Source organism: Eleutherodactylus coqui, chromosome 8 (assembly GCF_035609145.1).
Source record: "Eleutherodactylus coqui strain aEleCoq1 chromosome 8, aEleCoq1.hap1, whole genome shotgun sequence".
Classification (NCBI taxonomy): Eukaryota; Metazoa; Chordata; class Amphibia; order Anura; family Eleutherodactylidae; genus Eleutherodactylus; species Eleutherodactylus coqui.
In genome coordinates, this window is record NC_089844.1 from 72728587 (window position 1) to 72751489 (window position 22903).

Here is a 22903-nt window from a genome sequence, read left to right on the forward strand (position 1 = left end):
TGATTAAACCAAGCATCAGCCAATCACAGCCAGCGCTTCCAGGAGGCAGTGATTTTCCTATCCCCAGCCAGAAGATGAAGAGAAAAAGAGGGGCAGTATTGCCGCGAAAAGGCACAGCGATATCGCACGGACCAGAGATGTGATATGGCAGCGGTTTTTTTTTTTGTTTTTGTTTTTTTTTTTTTCCTTCTCTCCCCCCCCCCCCCCCCCCCCTCCCCCCTTCTTCTTGTAGGAGGCCTAAAGCCAAGGAACAAATGCCATATATTTAACAAGCTTGGTCCTTAATGAGTTTTCAGCTCCTGGGAAGATTAAGGGCACCTTCATACTTTGCGATTTTCAATGGTTTCCTTCACATCTGCAATGTTTTCACTTGTGATGTTGCAAGAGAAAAAATTGTGATATGTCCTTTCTGTGATGTGCAATTTTCTTTTTTACCTCCATGTTTCCCTACGGAGCCTCCTTTTTATTGCATTGCACGAACTTGCGATTTTCGTGTGATGCATTTTTAATATTAGAAACTCCTATTGACTTTCGCACGATTCTATCGAGATTTTTCTCAAAAAAAAGCATCGCTGCCACTCGAAAATCGCCCGACTAAAACTGCGATTGCCAATGTGTAGGAGCCCTAACTGCTCATTTCAGTGAGGAGTACAATAGGAGACTTGCATTACTGTAGCCCTTTACTTTCTCCTTGCTGATGTCAGCTGCAGAAAGAGAGAGAGACCGATATCTGAAATAACTTGGATATCTTTACAAAAGCGGTCTGTGTATCCGTTAACCGTATCTGCATGTTTGGAAAGTCCTGTAATTACACAAATTTTAGTGATGAATCAAACACTTCTTAGGTATATACAAACAAGGGATGTGGAGGAGTGGCAAGTGTAATGTGAGTTAACAGGGTTGTAGTGGCACTGTCTGTATAACATGGAAGGCAATGATATCAACTTTCTGTTAGTGAATTTTGCTCAATATAAGCAAGGTGATGATCAACGGTATCGGTACTGTTTTAAAGGGCTTTCACAAAGGCCAATGCAGACTGTGGTGGGGACGAATGATCTTTAAAGGTAACCTCTCACGTCCCCACAAAAGCATAAACTAAATTATGGTGCTGTTAGGGGATGTGACAGCGAGCTGGGTGAGGTATTTTTTTTATACTCTCCCGAAATTCAGTGTTGTCTCCTTCTGAACACCGCTGGATCATAGTGGGCACCGGGGACGTCCGGCAGCACACCGACCTCACAGTGTGCGTCGGGATCAGCACCAGCAGGAGCGCCAAGCAGAAAAGGGGGCAAGTATATGGGTCTGAGGGGGCGCTATTACCACTGCGGCCGCCGGAGGGACGCCGCTATTACCACTGCGGCCGCCGGAGGGACGCCGCTATTACCACTGCGGCCGCCGGAGGGACGCCGCTATTACCACTGCGGCCGCCGGAGGGACGCCGCTATTACCCCAATCTGCACCCTGTCTATTGTGAAACAGCCCTGCATGTGGGGCTCTAAGCGGATTGTGAAGGTTTTATTTTGTTCTGTAAGTACATCTTAACACTCTTTTATGTCTCATTTTCTATTAGGTCACCATGAATCTCCCGGAAGAACTTGGCCTAGAGCTGAAACTGACATCGTCCAACAACCAGAAAGGGATATGATGGGCAGCTCCTCGGAGCATCTGTCTGTCAATATGACCGCGGCACTAGGTGACCTAGCCAACACCACAAATGGCAGTACATCCATGTCCATAAACAGGCTGTTCCCCGCTCTGCTGGAGTGTTTTGGCATCATCATGTGTGGCTACATCGCAGGTAGAGCCAATGTGATAACGGCCACACAGGCAAAAGGACTTGGCAACTATGTTTCCCGTTTTGCACTTCCTGCACTTTTGTTCAAGAACATGGTGGTCCTGGATTTCACTGACGTCAACTGGTCATTTCTGTACAGCATTCTCATCGCCAAAGCCTCCGTGTTCTTCGTCGTCTGCGTGCTGACTTTGTTGGTGGCAAGCCCTCAAAGTCGTCTCAGCAAAGCTGGGCTCTTCCCTATTTTTGCAACTCAAAGCAATGACTTTGCACTTGGCTATCCCATAGGTGAGATTACTAACTTTTTTTTGACCAGGCATGGGTTTGCATGTGAATCTCATGGTTTTGGGATCTAGTCATCTTCTGAATTTTAAAGGGCCACTCCGGTGAAATTTAGAAAAAAAAATAAAAAATTTTGTAGCTAGCCCTCCAATGTATATGTCAGCTGGTATTACCTTGCTTAGTTACTACTTTCTATCTGAAACTCCTGGCCTTTTCCTTCTTAGATGGTCATATGGTCTCAATTCTGACCAGCTCAGATTTACTTGGGGGTATGTATTCAGTTTCCAATCAGTTTCTCAGTGTGTATGATGCTCAGAGGGGAGACAGACACTCCTATCACAGTTACTGCTGACGATCACACATATTTTGTCACACAGTTATATTAGAGGAGATCACAGCTTGTCCTTCTGACTGTATTCTTATGGTCTGTAGCTAAGGTTGCCTTTTAAATAGAATGATTATCGTTCAAAAAATCATTCAAGCGAGCGATAAGCGTTCGGTCTAAACGCGAGACGACAAATGAGCGAGAATCGTGCACTTCTTGCTTGGCCATTTTATGTGGGGACTAAAATCATCACTGGCTCGTTCACTTCTCATTAAGTTTAAACACGGATTGTTCAGTGTTGGACATTCATTATGTGAAACGCTGAACAAGTCAACGATGTCTAAACGGGCTACACGAGAACGAACAAGCTGGCGATGACATCACCATCTTTTTTGCTTGTGCAAATGCCAATCGCGCCGTCTAAAGGGCCCCTATTAAAATGAATACAGAATGTAATGTCAGAGTTTTTCCTGCAGCAGAGATGATACAGCCTCTAGCTGCATATGTAATGATGTGCTGATGCATCATGCGATTCATGCTGATATCAACATGACGATTGTATATTGCTGTCACTTCCATGCAATGTAGCCCCCTGTCTGATGCTTATCACACACAGAGGACACCTCCAAAGTGTGACCGGCAACCAGGAGAGGGGGAAGGGATGGAAAAATGTGTTTTTGCTGGAGTGGCCCTTTGATAATCGCAAAAAGTGACCTAAATAATAATTGCCTCACTTCAGTGATCTATGCACGGTTATACATTATGTCCTGTTGGTTTTTTTACTGGTATACTGGAGGGGATGTAGCAACATCTATTGCTGAGATTATAATGTACCAAAAGCAACGAAAGCCAAAAACGGTAAAAACATGAGGACACGCAAGACAGTAGCAACCAGTGAAGATGACGATCTGAAACAATAAGGGACATAGTAAAACTTATAAAAGTAGGCAACAGAGAAACAGAAGGGAAAACATGCTATAAAATGTCACATTGAAACAAGAGATTGTAGCAGTTGGTACACGGCTGGAGAATGGTGCGAGGTTCTGGCTGTCAACCAGGTCCCACCATCAGAATTGCAGTCAGTTGCTCTGTATGGACAATTTGACTGAACTGTCATATGAAGGCCCCCAATAGGGTATAGTTTGTCCACTTCTAATGGCTTGTAGAAGAAAACATAGCACTCCGGTATTTGAGGTACGGAGTGGTAGACCACCAGTCCAGAGTAAAATGTAGTAAGTTCTGCTTTATTTGCAGGAAACCCTTCATAGCAACCAATGTAGAATAAGTGAAAAGAAAGTTGACTTTCTGAGCCAGGGGCAAAGTCACCCAAGTCTGCCGACAATTACCATAACTCTTCTGGGATTAGCCATAGAGTTCTGCAGAAGTGGGGAGCATCTTAAGGCTGCCTGTCCATGGGCGTTGCGGTATCCCGAGGCAGATCTCCACCGCTCAGGAGCCGGCAGGTGGCTCTCTGTAGTGAGCCTATCTGACATCGCATGCTGCGATTTGCCACCCGCAAGCGGAGAATCGCTATGATTCTCTGCTCTTGGACAGGAGGGCTGCTGTTTCCATAGCAAAGCTTGCACTGTGTTCCGCGGGGAACGCAATGCAAACGTGCCTGTGGACGGACAGCTATACTGCCTCAACTAGACTCTAAAGTCATTTCTTGTAGGTGTCCTGAATTAGAATAGGACAGAGTGTACTAGGTCAACCTCGCTCCATGTGGAAGAGGGATGTTGGCAGTCCCTGCATCTTTCAAAGACACTGTATGTATAGGCGCAGAGGATTGTGAACAGGGACTCGAAAATGGTCAGGGTGCGTCCCCGGAGGAGGATGCAGGGTTTGATAACAGCTATTTTGTGGGATTCAATCTGGGCAGATGGAAGTGGTACCGGGGTGGGGTATGGCTATCCCATAAATTATGGCTTTAAACTTGGTTTGCAGGGGTTTTTTGAGCAGTAAAGTACCAGAAATTACAAAGTTGGCGTGTTACTCAAGGTAGTGCCATGATGATGCTTCTGATCCCAGGAACTGTATCACCCAAAACCTTTTACACAGAAATATCTTCTGCCCACGGATCATAAAGCCAATGTTACAAAAACTGCTTTGGATTCAAAATGGCCGACCAAAACTCTTCATGAGAAAGGCTCAACTGTTGTGTGAAATCCTAATTAAGCCATCCTTAAAACAAAATATGAATCTCTGAAGGAAGAAATGTCTGGTAATCTGTCAGTCATGGAATGAAACACCACAGTGCATAAGTTACCAGTGTAGTCAACAACATGCATAACGACTGATTACTTACACCGCTTTATAAAAACTTCTTAAACCTGCAAAGACAAATGATTCGGAGGCCAGAGTAGTTACAGTTGCACATATACTTTGAATGGCCACTTATTTAGAGACTTCTGACCTTTCTCAATTGAAGTTTCCCTGTATAGAAATTAGGTAAATTTTGTGAATCGCTTTTTAAAAAAAGGAAAATTAGAGTGATTTCAGGACTTTGAACAAGGCCTGGTCTTGGTTGCTAGACTTTTTTTCAAAACGGGCAAGCTTGTAGTTTTTTGTTTTTTTTCATGCAATCGTGTTGAATGGATTGAGAATTGAGTGATTGAGGAAAAACATCCAGCGAAAAGTGATCTTGTGGGTGTAAACAGCTCGTCAACCAAAGGGGTCAGAGGAGGATGTCAAAAATTGCTCTGACGAACAGGGAGTGCACAGTCAAGCACGTTGCAACGGAGTATAATGCTGGTGCTCCAACTAGTGTGTCCGAACGTGCAACTTGTCATTCCTTAGCAGGGATGGGTTATAACAGATGACCAGTTCAAGTTGGCATTGCTGTCTAAGAGAAAGAGGCAAAACTCTAGTGGGCAAAAGGCACAAAAATTGAATCACTAAGTAGTAAGAGAACATCGCTTGATCAGATGAATCCAGACTTCTTTTGCACTATGCTAAGGGGAGGCTCAGAATTTGGCATAAGTAGACTACCCCTTCCTGTTACTCATCAACAGTTTAGGCAAGTGGAGGTAGATTATTGGTATGGGGGGGGGGGGGGGGTATTTTTTTTTGGGGGGGGGGGGGCACACCCTGAGTCCTCTGATACCTGTGGATGGATGCACTTACTAATTGCTGCACTTCTTAAGACCAAAGGATGTCCAGTGTGCTTCTAGGTGGGTGTATCTAATAAGTAGGTAATTCATTGGCCATGAAACCAGATCCTACCGTTCAGTATCCTCCAAACATGGTAGAAGTTTGTTAATCATCAGAATCAAGACGTTAATTTATGGTCTGTGCAGAAGCGGCGTCTGCGAAGGTGCAGCATGTCTCCATCAAGAAAGAAGCAGCTGTCAAAGCTGACACGCAGATTTAGATTTGGAGACTTAATTAAAAGTCTTACAGCTACAGCAAAGCTGGCAATCTTGGAACAAGCTGTTAGGGAGGAATGAGACCATATCTCCAGATTTCCAGGCTCATACCCCATGATGCAGATATGAGAATTTGTATTAAAGTAACAATACGGAAAATAATCCTATAGTTCGTACTATCTAGTTGGAATCTACGGTACAGTATACACAGACGACTTCACACTGATCTCCAATAAAGGTCAGACATATTGTGTACTGACAATGCTATTCATCACCTTAAGTCTGCACTCTCCTGTACCCAAGCAATGCCACAGGCATATATTACAGGTATAGGCTTGCAAGATTACACCAGACCATCTGTAATTAGTACTGAGGACTCTGCTCCATTGTCAACATGTCTTTTGAGAGATTTTGATATTTTAAGCCAACTTCTAAACTAAACCCTCTTGCAACACTGTGTTCAATATGCTAGTTAGCTATAGCCTTAGGGGTAGTAACTTTTCAGACAACTTCTGCTCATCTACTAGCTTGTTGTGCCTGTCCACGGGCGTGACTTCACTGGCGGTAAACCGCCGGCAAATCACGCCCTCTGAAGCTTTCCATAGCACTGCTATGGAAAGTTCCGGCCCCCTGTTCACGAGTGGAGAAGCATTGCGATTCTACGCTTGCGGTGGGTAATCCGCAGCATGCTGCGGATTTTCCCGATTCTTGGCAGTCAGCCTATCTATCAAATAGGGCTGACCGGCGGAGATTCGGCGCCGGCTCCTGCTCCCGGGTGATGGCTTCCATGGAGGATCTCCTCCGCGGGATACCGCAACGCCCGTGGACAGGGGGCCTTAAAGGTTTTTCTTGCTCTACCATTGTAAGTCACGTTTGAAATGGCTGCCACTAGCAGTCTCCATTCCATCTTCTATGCAATCCACTCTCTGTTGGGTACAGAGCTTCCCTTATAACAAGGACATGGATAGTCCCTCCCCCAATTGCTATGGAAGTATCTTTACATGCCACCTCCCAGCACTTACAAATTGTAGGCTGACACATCTGCAGACACTGATGATGATCTCCACAATCTCTTCCTCTCCTGTTGTTTCAGCCCATGGGTGTATCTGTGTGCACGCAATACACATTGTAGTGGGTTTACAAATATTTGGCCAGATTGTCTCCTAAATACCTGATCGTACTGGGAAATCAGTGGGGTGGACATTCAGATACTGCCTCCCTGCTAATTGAACCAGAGATGGTGCAATGTAGAATGAGAAGTAAGGGAAAGGAAGTGCAGGACAAGTAACTACTGGCAGAATGCTAGGCTCGCTACACGCCCCATCTATGAAGGTGAAATGCAAACAGCAGAGCAACAGAATAATGGCAAACACCATGTGGAAATCGGACCTGAAGGGTGTAAATGGCAGCAAATAAGTGAGTAAGGTATTTTTTTTTTTTTAATTTGTTAAACTTTGGTACGCCTTAAAACCTAACAAATGTTTAACTCACAACATGTTATGTACTTTGCAAGGCTTATTAATCCAGGACTCAAAGTGTAACTGTCGAAAGCCGTAGAGAAAAGAAACCCTTAGGGCTCATGTCCACGGGCAAAATGTGATTTAAAATCCGCAGCGGATCTCCCGCGCGCGGATCCGCACCCCATAGGGATGCATTGACCACCCGCGGGTAGATAAATACCCACGGATCGTCAATAAAAGGCATTTAAAAAAAAATGGAGCATGAAAAAATCTGGACCATGCTCCATTTTCATGCGGGTCTCCCGCGGGGACGGCTCCCGCGGGCTTCTATTGAAGCCTATGGAAGCCGTCCGGATCCGCGGGAGACCTAAAATAGGAATTAAAAGCATTTACTCACCCGCAGCGGGCCGCGAAGCTCTGCTCTTCCTCACGGCCGCATCTCCCTTGCTTCGGCTCGGCGCATGCGCGCGGCACGTCGACGACGTGCCGGCGACGTGCCGCCGGCGTCAGGAATTCATCCGCCGGCCGAAAATGAAGATCCGGCCGTGAGGAACAGCTGACCTTCGCCGCCCGCTACGGATAGGTAAATGCTTTTAAATTTCTATTTTCAGCGCTCATGTCCACGGGGCAGGAGGGACCCGCTGCAGATTCTCCATGTAGAATCTGCAGCGGATCTGATTTTCCCCGTGGACATGAGGCCTTAGTTACAAAAAAACTAAAGTTTTACACCAATAGAAGAGCTGGATCTTTTAACTGGTTAGGCCCTCAATCAGCCGAACGTGTAAAAAGAGTGAAATCTATTTATATTTATCACCCAGCCACTAGCTAAAACTTTGGCATTGGAATGACGAGCAGATTTATAGTTGACCTGAGGTGATTAAAAAAATTTTATTTATTTTTTTAAGAAGCTATACAACTTTCCAAAAATGCATAACTCTCAAAGATGGCTTCAGTCTTCAAGATCTGAGCAGCCTCCTTGGTGAACTAGTTATATAAAGCAGACCCACAACCCCTGGATTAGCCGCTATGACGCTGCCCATGGTGTTGAGCCAGTGGGGATTTAAAATACTGTGTGCTATGGCTGCTTTCTTCAAAAAGTCATGTTTTTTAAAATCCTGGAAAACCCTGTCAAGATGCTTATGCACCTCCACCAACTGTAGGCTGAATTCTTTCTTCTCACGCTCCTCTACAGTTTTGCTTATTCATGTTCTTACCATGGAAAGAGTAGCGAGAGCCACTGACAGTAGCTCTACTCCAATGTGGCAAAAGGATTGGGTGCTGAAATTCCTTGCATCCCCAATCATCTGTTGGAGTACAGTTGTTGGCCTATGTGTAAGGGGACCTTTTAGAGTTCAGAAGGAATGCAGCCTATGTAATGGCCATAACGATGGCCTTAATGCTCAAACACTAGGTCTTACTTAGGTTGTTATGGTAGACCTCTGCATAAGCAAAGCATGCAGGTCTTGCAATGTTGAGTCCTTCAAGGTAATGAGCGCACCTCTTTAGGCAGTGCCGCAAAAGTCATGGTTCGCAAGCCCATAGCTGTGGCAAGGATTACTTTGACCGTTTCAGAAGTACACGGTTTCAAACTATCAAGGATGATGGCATGGTGCTATCCCTTCATCAGAAGACTACAAATTCATTAGGATTGTAGATTAGGAATTTACATATGCTTCCAACCAATGAGTTGCTCCACTACCGTTCTCTAACTCAAAGTGCCTTTTATCCAACAAAGGGAAACAAACAGTAGATTGAGTCCACTGAAGAGTTCCTAACAAAGGGCAAGTTCCCAGAAGTGGTCCTCTTACTAGAACAAATCTAGTTGTTGGTATTAGAAACCCCCATCTAATAGCACATTGAACCTCTTTTGACTTTCATAGTTGCAGCAATTCGTTGAGGACCACAATGTGTCAAGAGAACACTTCCCACATCATTACTCCACCAGTCTGAACTGTTGACACATGACAGGAAGGGTTCATCAATTCATGCTGCTAGCATCAAAATCTGACCCTCCCATCAGCATGGTGCAACAGAAATCCAGATTCATCTGACCGGGAGATGCTGTTTTTCCACTATTCAGTGCTCCAATTTTTGCATACAGGATTGTCTTCTTTTTTGCTTCTCTTAGACAGTAACGTAACTCCAAACTGGTCATCTGCTAATCTGTGCTAAAGGAGAGCTGAATTATTTTATGTCCATAGGATCCCTTTTCACTGGATAGTTTTTCCTCATTTGCACCCATTTTTTGGTATATTCTCAACACTGTTTCACTAAAAAACTCCACAAGCTTGGCAGTGTATGAAATGCTAGGCCCGGCTAACTTAGCACCGATGACCAGGCCTCTTTCAAAGATGCTCAGATCGCTGGGGTTTTCCCATTTTATAATGTAGATTCTGGAACTAAACTACAGAAAACTTGACTTTATGCTGCAATCCAGGGTCACGGGTCTAATCTCCATACAGAGAACCTCCAATTGTGGAAGGGCCGGTGCCTGAACTAAAGTGGCCGTTCAGTGTGGATGCACAATCCTGACTTCAGCTTGTACCGTGGCCCCTGGAATCATCGTTTGTCTTTGCTAGTTTTGAGGTATTCAAACCATTGTCTTGCAAATCGTGCATTATGATTCCACTTTGTAGGACTGTGTAGTTGTGTATTCTTTCTTAATTTCTTCCTCGTGCCTCAGTCTGATATGCCATCTATATTCTGACTAATGGTTTTATGTTCTCTTCTAGTTGACGCCTTGTACGGATCCACGTATCCTAAATACCTCCAGTACATATACTTGGTGGCACCCGTATCGCTCATGATGTTAAACCCTTTAGGGTTTGTTTTTTGCGAGATCCAGAAATGGAGAGAAAATCCAAACTCTTCACAAGGCAAAATGAAGATCTTGGGACTTGCCCTTCTCCGTGTCTTCCAAAACCCTATAGTATTCATGGTATTTATAGGCATCGCCTTTAACTTTGCACTTGGTCAAAAGATTCCTGTCTACTTGGAGAATTTCCTGGACGGTCTAGCCAGTTCTTTTTCTGGCGCAGCTTTATTTTATCTGGGTCTTACAATGGTTGGCCAGACCAGTAAGATGAAGAAGTCTTCTTTTGTTGCCTTGCTCCTACTTATCACTGCAAAGCTGTAAGTATGATTTATGGGCTTATTGGTAGAGTGAAGTTGGTGGCCAACTTTTTATCACTTTGTGTTCTCCAAGGTGATAAGCTGCATTGGCCTTATTTGTTTGCTTATATTTTCTGGAAGGCTCAGCACATTCCTTCTCATTTACATGACAAGCAAATATTTTAAGTTCAAACGGATTTTATTTAGTCATTTTTTCAACTTGTGTAAACAGTTACATAAAAACCTTGTTCATATATCTTACTTTGCATAGAAAAGAAATGACTAGTTTTTCTTAACCAAATAATTGTATGAAGAGAAAGAACTTCAGAAATTAGAGCTTGAAAGTAAGAGATATAGATTAAGAAGGATAGGTAAAAAAGATCTCCCACGCGCCCGGTGGGTGCGCCCCCCCCGTCAACTTATACTTTATATTTTCCTGGAGCCGTAGTGTTTTATCTAGATATTTCCCCTCTCAGGAGCCATTCCTTAATTCGGTCGGAAGATCGGAATGCCACCCATGTCGCCCACGTCGCATAGAACCTCTGGCGCCTGTTGTTATCCTTGGCGATGGTTTCCTCTAGTTGTTTTATACTATCTAAGTTTTCCAGCCAGGTAATTCTATTTGGGATTGTTGTCGACTTCCATAGCCTAGGGATCACCTGCCTCAAGGCCATGATAAAAAATCTGAGTAGGCCCTTCTTTGCTCCTGATATGGAACCTGGGAATATTGATAGCAGGGCCATTTCCGGAGTGAAGGTGATCCCGGCATGGGTCAGGGCATTGTATAGCCTGTTAACATCTTCCCACAGTTTCTTGATCCCAGGGCACGACCACCATATGTGTAGGAAGTTCCCTTCGTCTACTGCGCATCTCCAGCATCTACTTGATAGCTGAGGATATATTCTGGCTAATTTGGATGGTGTTTTGTACCACTGGGAAAGCAACTTGTAGTTCATTTCCTGCATTTTACCCGAGATTGACATCTTATGTGTCAGAGTCATAGCTTTTGACCAATCTCCGTCTGGAACTGGTCTCCCCAGTTCCCTTTCCCACTGTGCCTTGAACCCTACTGCTTCGTCTTTTGTTTCCTCCGCTAGCAGTATGCGATATGAGAGGGAGATCTCTTTCATTGGTGGTACCTTCGCCACACACAACTCCTCAAACCTCGTCAATGGTTTGTTTAGTGTTGCCACTGTACCCAGAGATCGAACGTAACATTGAATCTGCAAGTACTGGAACCACGCTCCGGCTACCGGACCCCCGGATCCCAGAATGTCTTTTAATGTTTTGAGATGCCCATTTTCCATCACATCTCTGATGCATGGTGTGGTGACCCCTAGCCTAGCTACTAGCGATCCGTCATCTGTCGGAATTGGCAGCCCAGGGTTTCCTACAAGTGGGGTGAGTTGTCCAGGACACGACACCAAGCCTTTTCTTTTCCCAAACCTGTCCCAAATTTCTAAAATATTTGTTAAGAGGGGAGGCAGTCTCAGTTCTTTCCTGTTTTCACCCCTGGGTATCCAGAACAAACCCCTTGCTTCCCCTGGTATTGTTTCCTGTTCCATATTCACCCAAAGTTTGGTGCTTCTATTGTGTAGAAGATCCAGGATGCATTTGCATATTGCTGCCTTGTAATATAAATCAAAGTCTGGAAGGCCTACTCCTCCCGCTTCCTTAGTTCTAGTGAGTGTTTTAAATTTTAGTCGTGGCCTGGATCTCCCCCAGACAAATTTCGTCGTTATTCGTCTGACACGAGTCATAAAGTCTCTAGGGAGCTTAATGGGAAGAGTCTGAAATAGATATAAAAGTCTAGGTAGGGAGACCATTTTTAAGACATTAATCCGACCGAACCATGACATTGTTAAGGACCTCCACAATTGTAAGTCTTTCTCTAGTTTGGAGAGCGCCGGTTTGTAATTAAGCTCAAAGAGTTGGTCTGGATTTGAGGTTAAAGTTATTCCCAAGTAGTTTATTTTGTCTGTACGCCACTGGAAGGGGAAGGAGTTGTTTAATTGGGCTGCTTCTTCTGGTGGGACCGTGATATTTAGAATTTCAGATTTATGTGTATTCACTTTAAAGTTACTCAATCTTCCGAATAGTTCGAATTCTTTAAGGATACTAGGGAGGGCGATTGTGGGGTTGGTCATGAAAATTAGCAGATCGTCAGCAAACAGAGCCAACTTCTGTGCCGAGGCCTCCGTCCTGTAGCCCTTGATGTTGGGGTTGTTTCTTATAGCATTTGCTAGGGATTCCATGACAAGTATGTATAATGTGGGTGACAATGGGCATCCCTGTCTGGTCCCGTTTCCTATTTTTAAGGGCTGTGAAAGGGCCCCATTGACTCTTATTTTTGCCGATGGGTTTTTGTATAGAGCCATAATCCATTCTCTAGCCCTTGATCCTAGGCCTATCTTTTGTAACGTTGCTTCCAGGAAGCCCCAGTGGACCCTGTCGAAAGCTTTTTCTGCATCGACTGTCAATAGGCTAAGGGGATTCCTGGATTTCTGTGCCCTTAGGATGATGGAGAGGGTTCTGAGGGTATTATCCCTAGCTTCGCGGCCCGGTACGAACCCAACCTGTTCTTTATGGATTAATTTTGGTACTAGGGGTTGCAGTCGTGTGGCTATTATTTTGGAAAAGATTTTTGTATCTATGTTGAGAAGTGAGATGGGGCGGTAATTACTGCACTCTAGCGGATCCTTCCCCGGCTTGGGCAGAACCGTGATGATTGCCTGTAGGGCTTGTGATGGGAAGGGACAATTATTTGATATAGCATTGAACGATTTTACCAAGATAGGGCCCAGCAAATCCCCGCATAGTTTGTAAAATCGTGGAGTGAACCCGTCAGGTCCCGGGCTCTTATCTACTTTCAGGTCCTTGATTACCGCCGCCACTTCCTGTTCTGTAATATCCGTCTCTAACTCCTGGGCTGCTTCCGTCGGGATAGGGGGAGGGGCATTCTTGTTTAAGTAGTCTTGCAGTATTGTATCGCCTCTAGATTGGCTAACGTTTGTGTCGCTTTGAATATTATACAGTCCTTGGTAGTATGACTGGAATCTATCAAGGATTTCTCCTGTGGAGTGTAACAGTCCGTTGTTGGGGGAATTAATGGCAAATATATGAGACTGAACAGTCTTGGGATTTACAGCCCTTGCTAGCCATTTGCCACATTTATCACCATATTCATAATAGCCCCCCTTAATTTTATCCCTGTGGCAAAGGGTTGCCTGGTCCAAAATGTCCCTGACCTGGCCCCTCAGGTTTGATATGTCTGCCCGTAATTTGTCTGAGGGTGTTTTTTTGTTTGAAGTTTCTAAGGCTCCCAGCTCCTCCAGTTTTTTCTCTAAATTCTGGGAGCGCTCCTTTTTAAGCCTCGTTCCATGTGATATGCACACTCCCCGAACTACACATTTTAGGGCTTCCCACTTTATCGGGGCTGCTGTGCTGTCTAGTTTGTGGTCTTCCTTGAAGTTTTCTATCGTGGATCGGATTTCTTTCAGGCCTATTACGTCGTTTAATATATTGTCATTTAACCGCCACGTGTTTTTCCCCCCTCGGTCCCCCGCAAGCACCCTCAGTGATCCGTAGACCGGAGCGTGGTCCGACCATACCATGTTACCTATAGAACTTGTAGGCAACGAGTCTAGGAGTGTGTGTGATACCAACAGGTAGTCTATTCTACCGTAGCTATTATGTGCTACTGAGTAGTGACTGTAATCCCTGGATCCTGGGTGTAAGGTTCTCCAGAGATCTACTAACTTCATGGAAGTCAGTGCCCTCTTCAATCTGCACAGTGCTGCAAAGGAAACGCCAGACTTACCCGTAGATGAATCTAATGGGGGGTCCAAACACGCATTGAGGTCTCCACCCAGAACTACTTTTGATCCCGTTGCGAACTCCGCCAGCACTTCCAGAGTCTTTAAGCCGAACTGGACCTGCCCCTGGTTGGGAAAGTACATGTTAGCGATTGTTAACACTTGATGCCCCATTGCAATTTTGATGAATAGATATCGACCTTCGGGGTCTGACATGGATCCCAGCACGCGATGAGGGAGCTGCTTATGGATTGCTATTGAGACCCCTCCAGTTTTTTTATCCCCATGGACGCTATGGTGCCATGTGGTGTAGTGGCGTGTAGTGCATCTCGGTGTGCTGGCTACTGTAAAATGTGTTTCTTGTAGCAGCGCTATCATTATGCCCTTTCTGTGCAGGTGGGAGAGGATTTGTCCTCTCTTGGCGGGTTTGTTTAGACCCCTGACATTGAAGGTGCAAAATGTCAACTCCATCATGTAATTGGTGCAGCGAAGGAGTCTCCACCCACCGAGCGCAAGGAGGTATAGAAAAAGAAAAGAGAGCTAAGAGAAAGTTGAACTCTACTACCCCCAGAGAGGGGTGTAGGAAAAAAAGGATTCTCCGGAAACCAGTCCAGAGTTGTTTGGGTTGCTACTAGTCGATGACTAGTGCGGGGACGGCGAGGATAGCCGTCCTTCCCTTGGGGGGCGAAGAGGTGCATGGCGGGGGTGTTTCCCCACTCACTCCGACTTGACGATTGGGGTCCTAACCGGGCCCTGTTAAACAATAGGCAAACAGTGAGATTAACTAGGTAACCGTCCCGTCTCACTCTAACTACTGTGACCTGTCTTGTGTGTTGCCCACTTGCGCTAGGTCTGGACTTTCTTGGATGAAAATGTGGTGTGTCCGGGCCTACTTTAATCTGTCCCACGCTTTCCCGTTAGGTTGTGTGCATTGGGGAGTGCGGACAGGGGAAAGAACGGACAGAAGCAGAGCAGAACAAAACATAACGTATTGGAACCAAGTCTCCCTGATTTCCCCTCTACTCCCCTCCCAACCCCCCCCCCCGCCCCCCCCCCCCACATGATGCATGAGGTAGGTTATCTCACTCCTCCCTGTAGCGTTGGAACTTTGTCTGAGGAGCCGCGGGGTGTCTTGTATTGTCCAATTCTTTATTTTGTAGTTTCATATGGCGTTTTAAGAGTATGCAGAGTTCTCTGTTGGCGAGCGTTGAGGCATTGCCTTGTTGGGCTTTCTGGCGACTTTATCCTAGTTTTGATTGTCTCTACGGCCTCTTGTTTTCCTTTGAGGTCTTGGATGGGCCTTTTCCCACTGTTCTCTTGGTGTTCTGGTGGGGAGCGACAGTGGTGCCGGCCAGTCCGGCAGAGTAGTTGGTGGCAAGTTTAGGGTTTCCAGAAATTTTGGCAGATCGTTCAAAGTTCTAAACGAGGCTGATCTCCCCTCTCTTGAGGCCGTGAGTTGAAAAGGGAATCCCCAGCGGTAGGGGATATTTTGTTCTCGTAGCACGTCTACCACCGGCTTTAGAGCTTTGCGTTGTTGGAGCGTGCGTCTTGCTAGGTCTGGTAATATCAGGATCGTAGAGCCTTCGTGAGCTAGGTCTTTGCATAGGCGTGCTTGTCTGATGATTGCCTCTTTTTCTTTGAAGAAATGGACTCTGCAGATGATGTCACGTGGTCTTTTGGGATCTGTTGATCTCGGACCCAGGGCCCTGTGTATACGGTCAATTTCAAGTTGTTGGTCTGCTGGTCTTTGTAGCAGTGAGGAGAAAAAGTTTTGCGCCCATGCTTCCAGTTGGTCGTTCCCTATGTCTTCGGGTAGACCCCTTATGCGCAGGTTGTTCCTACGATGTCTGTTTTCCAGATCTTCTAGGTGTGACATGATGTCTGTGATTTGTGCAGCTTGGGCTTTTATCGCTTGGTCGTGTGCGGTCAGGGTGGAGTGAGTTTCTTCTTGCGTTTCCTCCAGCTCGTTACCCCTGTGTCCTAGCTGATGGACCTCGGTTTGAAGGGATGATAGAGCTTGCAGTTGTTTCTCTTCGAACTGTTGAAATAGCTGTATGATGTCACTTGTGGTAGGAAGGGTTTTTAGGTGCTTTTTCCAATCCCAATCCGCTTCCTGTTCTGTGGTGTCTTTCCCGCTTGACTCTGCGCCCAGTGCTGGGGGGATGCTTTGTTTGGGACGTGTTCCCTCCTGTGTAGAACTACAAGTCCCAGAAGTGCCTGCTGCCTTAGGTGTGTGCAGCCCTCCCCCACTACTGTGGGCTGGGGGCACTGTCTGCTCTGTGTTCTGTGCAGTACTACAAGTCCCATATTTATTTGCAGCACTGGGGGAGGGGGCTTTATCTCTAGCCCTGTGGGCTGCTGCAGCTGCAGGTGGTAGCTTTTGTGAGGAGTTCTGTGCCTCAGGGGGGTCAGCAGCTCTGGATGTGGAGGCTTTTTCCCTTGTCCTAGAGGCAGGGATCAATGAGGGTGACTTCCCACCTATAGGGCTTCTGTGTTGCTGGGGGTTTGTGAGGCTGGAGGGGGGAGACTTCTCCCTCTCATTGTGTACGGAGGGCATTGCAGGTGCCTGCTTCTGTGAGGTTATGCAAGCCTCATGTGTCTCTGCCGTGCTGGAGGGGGAGAGGGAGGGGGAGGACTGCCTGCTGCTATCGCTGGCTGATGATATCCTACCCCGCTCCCGGTGCTCTCCTGTGTCCTCCGCTGTGCTCCTGTCAGCTCTGCTAGGCTCATCTCTCTGTGTGGGCTGCCTAGGTGTGGAGCGCCCACGTGTCGCAGCCATCTTAGGTGCCTGCCGTGCGGCGTCTGGAGCTCCAAAGAAGCGGCCGATCTGTCCAGTTTTTTTCCCCTCCGCTGCTCCTGGACCCTCCTGCTGCTTTCTCCTCCCTGTCATGGTTGGCTGAGCGTTATTTCTGCTGCCAGTGAGTGCCTAATTTCTTTATGTTGGTCGGTAGTGGCGGGGAGCTACTGAAGGAAGCTGCTCACCCGGCCATGTACAAGCCACGCCCCCAAGCAAATATTTTAAATGGGTTATTAAATGACATTAGATTGACATTAGGGTATACACATGTTAGTTATGTGTTAGACGTTTCTATTTATCTGATTGGGACTCGCTGAAATCCATGCACCTGCTGCGGAAATAACCTTATTCAGGTATAAGGCACAGGCTTCCATTGCAGAAATTACTTATCTGCCATATATGAATAAACCTTAACTCTACACCCTGTTTAGGTATTCCTACATGGTATAAGTGTTCTGTGCTACTGTGCTTCCCCTAAAATAAGATGTATCCTGAAAATAAGCCCTAAGCATGATATTTCAGGATTTTTGGGAAAGCTTAAAATATAAGCCCCATCCCAAAAATAAGCCCTAGTTACAGTTCATTTAAAAAAAGTCAATAGGAATGCTTCAGGTGTGTGAAAAGGGCCTTAAAAATGCAATTGCTGCATTTTTTTTTTACAGCGCTTTTCACGCAGGGCATCTGTCACTTACCCAGCAGACTCGGTTCAGATCCTTCCCGCTACTCTCCAGAGCCCCGTCGTGGTTTCTGCAGTCTGTGGCTGAGGCAATCAATGCAGCTCTCTAAGAACCAATCACAGCCATCGCTTTGTGTAGGTGGGATTTATGACTTCTGTAACTAAGAAGTGATCCTGTGTTGGCAGCCGAGGGCTTTGTCAGCGTTTTTACTGCTCAGAATATGCAGTAAAATTGCCAATAACAGGTGTGAGCGACAATAAGGGTTTGAAGTGACGGGCTCTCACACACAGATCAGTCCCATTGTCGTTAAAATAAGACTTTCCCTGAAAATAAGCCCTAGCACATCTTTTGGCGCAAAAATTAATATAAGACCCTGTCTTATTTTCGAGGAAACATGGTATCAAATGCTTTCTGGAAAAAAAAATACTAATGGAGAACAAAAGTTGTTTCCTCCATTGTACCCTAATGATCCTTTCACAATTTTGTATCGGGTAGATCTCAAAACCCTCCCAAGTTACACCAGTAGATCGTCCTCTCCCTAAGGCAGTTTTCCTTAATCTAATGCATATGGAAGCCTGATACACCAACATCTGCTCTGTGGGGAACAAGGATTAAATATATTGGATTTCAACATATCCAATCCTTTCTTTCTTAGTAGATGTGGCTGTGAGAGGTTTCTGTTAGTGCCTTATTTCATCTCCCTATAGAAGTTAAAAGGATATTCCAGAGACTTAAAGGAGTTTTCCAGTGGAATACTATTGATGACCTACATCAGGATTAGGTAATCAATAGTTTATCGACCGGGATCCATCACTGGGGACCGCAAACGATCAGCTGAGCGGGCGCATGCTGTCAGCGCTGCAATAACAGAGGTCTGCGCGGAAGCCTTTGTGCCGACCTCTGTGTAGTGGCCGGTACTTGTAACTGCAGGCACGCCTCCCCTTGATTTACGTTTGCTAAGTATGAGCAAGCATGTTCATGGGGAACTAAAGAGCTACTAATGAAGATCAAGCCTTTTCAACAAACAGAATGGACAGAGAGGGATTGGGGTCTGTTCACATCTGTATCATGGCTCTCATTCACATCGCAAGTCACATCTGCTTTTGTTCTGTTGGCTAAAAATCCAAGCAGCACCTGATGGACCCCAATAACTTAGAATTGTTTCCGTTGTCCTTTATAGCAAAAATTATATGGCAGGCTGTTGACTCTTGCCATCAATTAATCTTTCTGCGCTGGTCTCCCTGCTTTCCTGGAAAGTGGGTGGGGCCTGAAAGGGGGCATGGCCGCCAGGATCTACTGACACGTGTATAATTTATGCCAGAAGCTGCCTGTAAATTATGCCAGAAATGAGCCCCAAGTCGGACCTGTCCTATAATTGACAGGCGCCCAGATACAATGGGATGTGCCTGATACATGAAGAGGCATGAGCTTGGGGAAATTATACTAAGACTAGCGTTGGAAATGCCGGTCTTAGTAAATTGCCCCAAAAGTCCCTAACGGCAGTATGAACAAAACTTGCTTCTATGCCAACCGGTTCAATGAATGGTCATACCAGCAGCTGTTGCCTCCATGTTAGCCCTCCAAAGCATTTTAAAGGGGTTTTCTGGTTACCAGACAAGATTCCTCCCGTTACCACAAGCTATAGTAATATGGCAAAATGCTCAGTGTCTTCCCTTTCTCTACCACTGTGATCCAGCGCTACAGCCCCGCCGTGGTCCCTATGTTTATTATGACAGATGATATGAATGGAAGACTCCTAACTGCTGCAACATTACTGCCTGCACTCCTGGCATCAGCACTCGCATCGTGGGCACCATGATGCCAGGAGTCCAGTGATGTTGCATCCTCTGATTGCCATAACAAACAGCCGGACCATGGCGGTGCTAGAGGGGTAAGTACTCATCCTTTTGTCATTTTAGCACAGTATAGGGGAAATCTTGTCAGGTAAGCGGACAATCCCTTTCATGGTCCCCCCAATCAGAGAGCCTGTTGGAAGATGCAGAGACGTGCGAGGGGTGTTTTTTACACAGATAGAAGTAGGGTCTGCTAACGGATGCACTTTAAATGGCTTTCCCCACAATGTATGTATAGGTGGGTATCAACCAATTCTACCCCATCATATGCTGCTTAATGCTGCGTGCGGCACTAACTTTTCGTGTTTCATAATGTTGTTCTTTGGAATACACTTTGCTCTATTGGAGAAATATTTACACATCCTTACACGAAAGCAATTTCTGCTTTTTTGTCCAGGGGGTTTTGTTTGCTCATATCCTCTGTTGCTTCTTCCTATCTTCAGCCTGAGTAAGCACTGATTTACGTCTGAACCCCCCCCCCCCCCCCCCCCCCCCCACCCACATGCACACACAGACATCCTGCCTTCTGCATTTATACCATTAGATGAAACCTCGAGTACAACCAACTTTGTTTCACAAGACTTTGAGCAGGAGTCTAACCAGACAACCCCATGCAGCTCAAACGCCCTATTATTAGTCACACAGATGGCTGAAACTAGTCGTCCGCATAGGAGCACGCCTTGAGGCGGTTTTTAAAAATGTTGTGCTTTGGAAGGTTCTGTACATCCATGTATTACACAGACCAAAGGGGAGCTAAAGCCCCTTTTACACGGGCCAACAGTCGTTTGGCTGACTACACGAGCGCTGGCGTCACCGCTAAGGTTGTCATTCAAAGTCCTGCTCGCGGCCTTGTTGTCCGCTTCTCGCTCACCGCTTCCTATTGGAAGCGCTGCGCTTGAATCATTTGCACGCCAACGAAAAGTCAGCTTAAAGAACCGCGAATGGCAAGTGAGCAATGTTTTTCGCTTCCCACTGAATGATAATCGCTCATTTGAACAAGCTTTGAGCAATAATCGTTGCGTGTAAATGGGCCTTAAGACATTACACAGGTTCTGTTGACATCGATGTGCTAACTAAAGCCCAGAAATAAAGTCTGCACATAGTTAGGGCTACCTGGCCACTCGGTCCACTTTTAGGCAAGTTGCGCGACCTAAAACTTGTAATAGATGAGCTAAATGGAAAACCGGTCACAAGTGTGCTGCAGTCGCACACAACTTTCACAATATTTTCTGCTATCAAAGCTGCGAGCAACTTGTAACCAAAAATCTTCTGGACGACTTTGCCGCAGTTGTTGCGGGTCACAATGTAACCTATTGACAATCTTCAGATGCCATGTTGCTTGGAAGCGTAGTCTTGGACAGTATATCGGCATTGGAAAAATTAAGAAAATTGCTGTGTTGATAAAATAGGTCGGTGACTAAGGGGTTTCTAGTGTCATGGGGAGTGGGAGGTCGTCCATGAGTCCAGAAAAGCATAGCTTGTACATAATGTGACTGTTTTGTGGATTGACAGGCCTCATTATTGTTGAATATTCAGTGTATAAAGTGGCAAAAGAAGCCCCGTCCGCCAAAGGACACTATGGCTGATACTGGCAGGGATATCACACAACTGAAAGAAACCGTGCAGAACCGAAAAACATGGAGGGAGGGAGCCTTTAGGGTTGTGAATGACTAAACGAACAACGAAGCTGTAGTCTCCTATGTGTACGGCTGAAAAATGCATTTAAACCTCTCCCTAAACTGCCTCTGTTTCTTTTTCCAGGCTGGTCTTACCGCTTATCTGCAGGGAAATGGTGGAACTGCTGGATCAGAGTAACTCTCCGGTCAACCACACCAGTTTATCAAACTATGCATTTCTGTACGGAGTCTTCCCCGTGGCCCCCGGAGTTGCTATATTTGCAAACCAATTCAACATGGAAGTCGAGATTGTACGTGTTTTAGGACTTTACTGTTTACTGTATTAGGTGCACACCAAGATGGTGTATGGGGATTAGTGCCACACATTGCCATTGCACACTTGCTGTGTCACGCGACATGCTGGAAACACGGACGTGTGAGCGCAGCCTTGTCTCTGGAAACCATTGTGCAATATTCTACAGAAATACTTTTAAAGGCATAATTTACCTTATAAAAAATAGGGTTAGAATAAAAAAAACACTTGATGTGTTCTCACTTTTAGACACACCAGGTGTTGATCTGGGGTTTACAGCTTAAATGGCTCATTGAAGGAGTGGCATAACTTGCTGCTCGGTGGGGGTCTTAGTGCTGAGACCCCTTCTGATCTCGAGAATGGCGATCTGTGCCCCTTCTGCCTGTCACTGCTGGGAAAATTGGTGCAAATTTAGGCAGTGTATGGCTGGGGTCACACGAGACCGAAATCTCGCAGAATGACCGCACGAAAATACTGTGAGATTTCCGCGGGAGAAATGCAGCTCCAAAACCCGCGTCCTCTCATCGCCTACATTCCGCTGCGGCCATCTCTGTCCATAGAGAGGAGAGTGGTGACCGTGGAAACGGGGGAAAAAATTGACATGCCGTGTCTTTGAATTCTGCACAGCATGTCAATTTCAGCGCAGCTTGGCCGCAGCGTGTGGACAAGATTTTTGTAAATCTCGTCCACTTTGCTGGCTAGCCGTGGGATAAAAAGCCGCGTGTGGAATTTCCGTGCATGGAAATTCTGCCCCATGTGAACCCAGCGTATGAGTGAATGGCAGTGATGTTACTTTTGTTAGAGACGACAAGAGTGCAACGTGTTAGTAACCCAGCCGAGTTTTAACTTGGCTAAAATGACACCCGTTTTGATATATGTGGGTTGTGTGTTTTGGGGAATTGTGTAAACCTTTATACAAGAAACTAATCCAAGAAAGACCTTGTCACTCCAGTTAGTTCCTTGCCACTATGACCATCTCTGTTCTTCTGCAGCCACGTTAAGTCTTAAACTGTTTTCTTCTTCCAGGTGACATCAGGAATGGTGATCAGCACCTTTGTGTCTGCTCCGATCATGTATGTCTCAGCCTGGCTGTTGACTATTCCTTCTATGGATCCGAAGCCCTTAGTTTCTGCTCTGCAGAACGTCAGCTTTGACATCAGCATTGTGAGCCTGGTCTCCTTGGTGAGTTTGTACAATGGGTGTAAAGTAATGACCTACAGATTAACTAAAGTGGAATTCAGGTGCCAGTTTCCTGTTACATACTATAGGATTAAAGAAACAGGTTTAGTACGGTGTTAGCCAGTGGAGCAAAATGTGATTGTTCCCAGTAACAGAAACCACATAATCTTGTAGCTATGATACCTTTTAATGGCTAACAAAAATACATGATGTAACAGCCAGCTTTGGAACCTACTTGGGTTCTTCCTCAGTCTTAAGGGAATAGATTCAAAGAGCGAGGGACATAAATATATAGATGGACACAACATACTTGTATGT

General features: G+C 45.8%; 1 protein-coding gene across 2 annotated transcripts in view; it reads left to right on the top strand.

Annotated features, from left to right (window-relative positions):
* GPR155 (G protein-coupled receptor 155) overlaps window positions 1-22903 on the top strand; it is a 70434-nt gene that overhangs the window by 5836 nt on the left and 41695 nt on the right. For both annotated transcript variants that reach the window (XM_066575819.1, XM_066575820.1), the window contains exons 2-5: window positions 1571-2080; window positions 9957-10356; window positions 21239-21404; window positions 22433-22588. In XM_066575819.1, coding sequence (XP_066431916.1) covers window positions 1642-2080; window positions 9957-10356; window positions 21239-21404; window positions 22433-22588 — 1161 coding nt within the window. In that variant the 5' untranslated portion in view covers window positions 1571-1641. The remainder of the gene's footprint in view (window positions 1-1570; window positions 2081-9956; window positions 10357-21238; window positions 21405-22432; window positions 22589-22903) is intronic.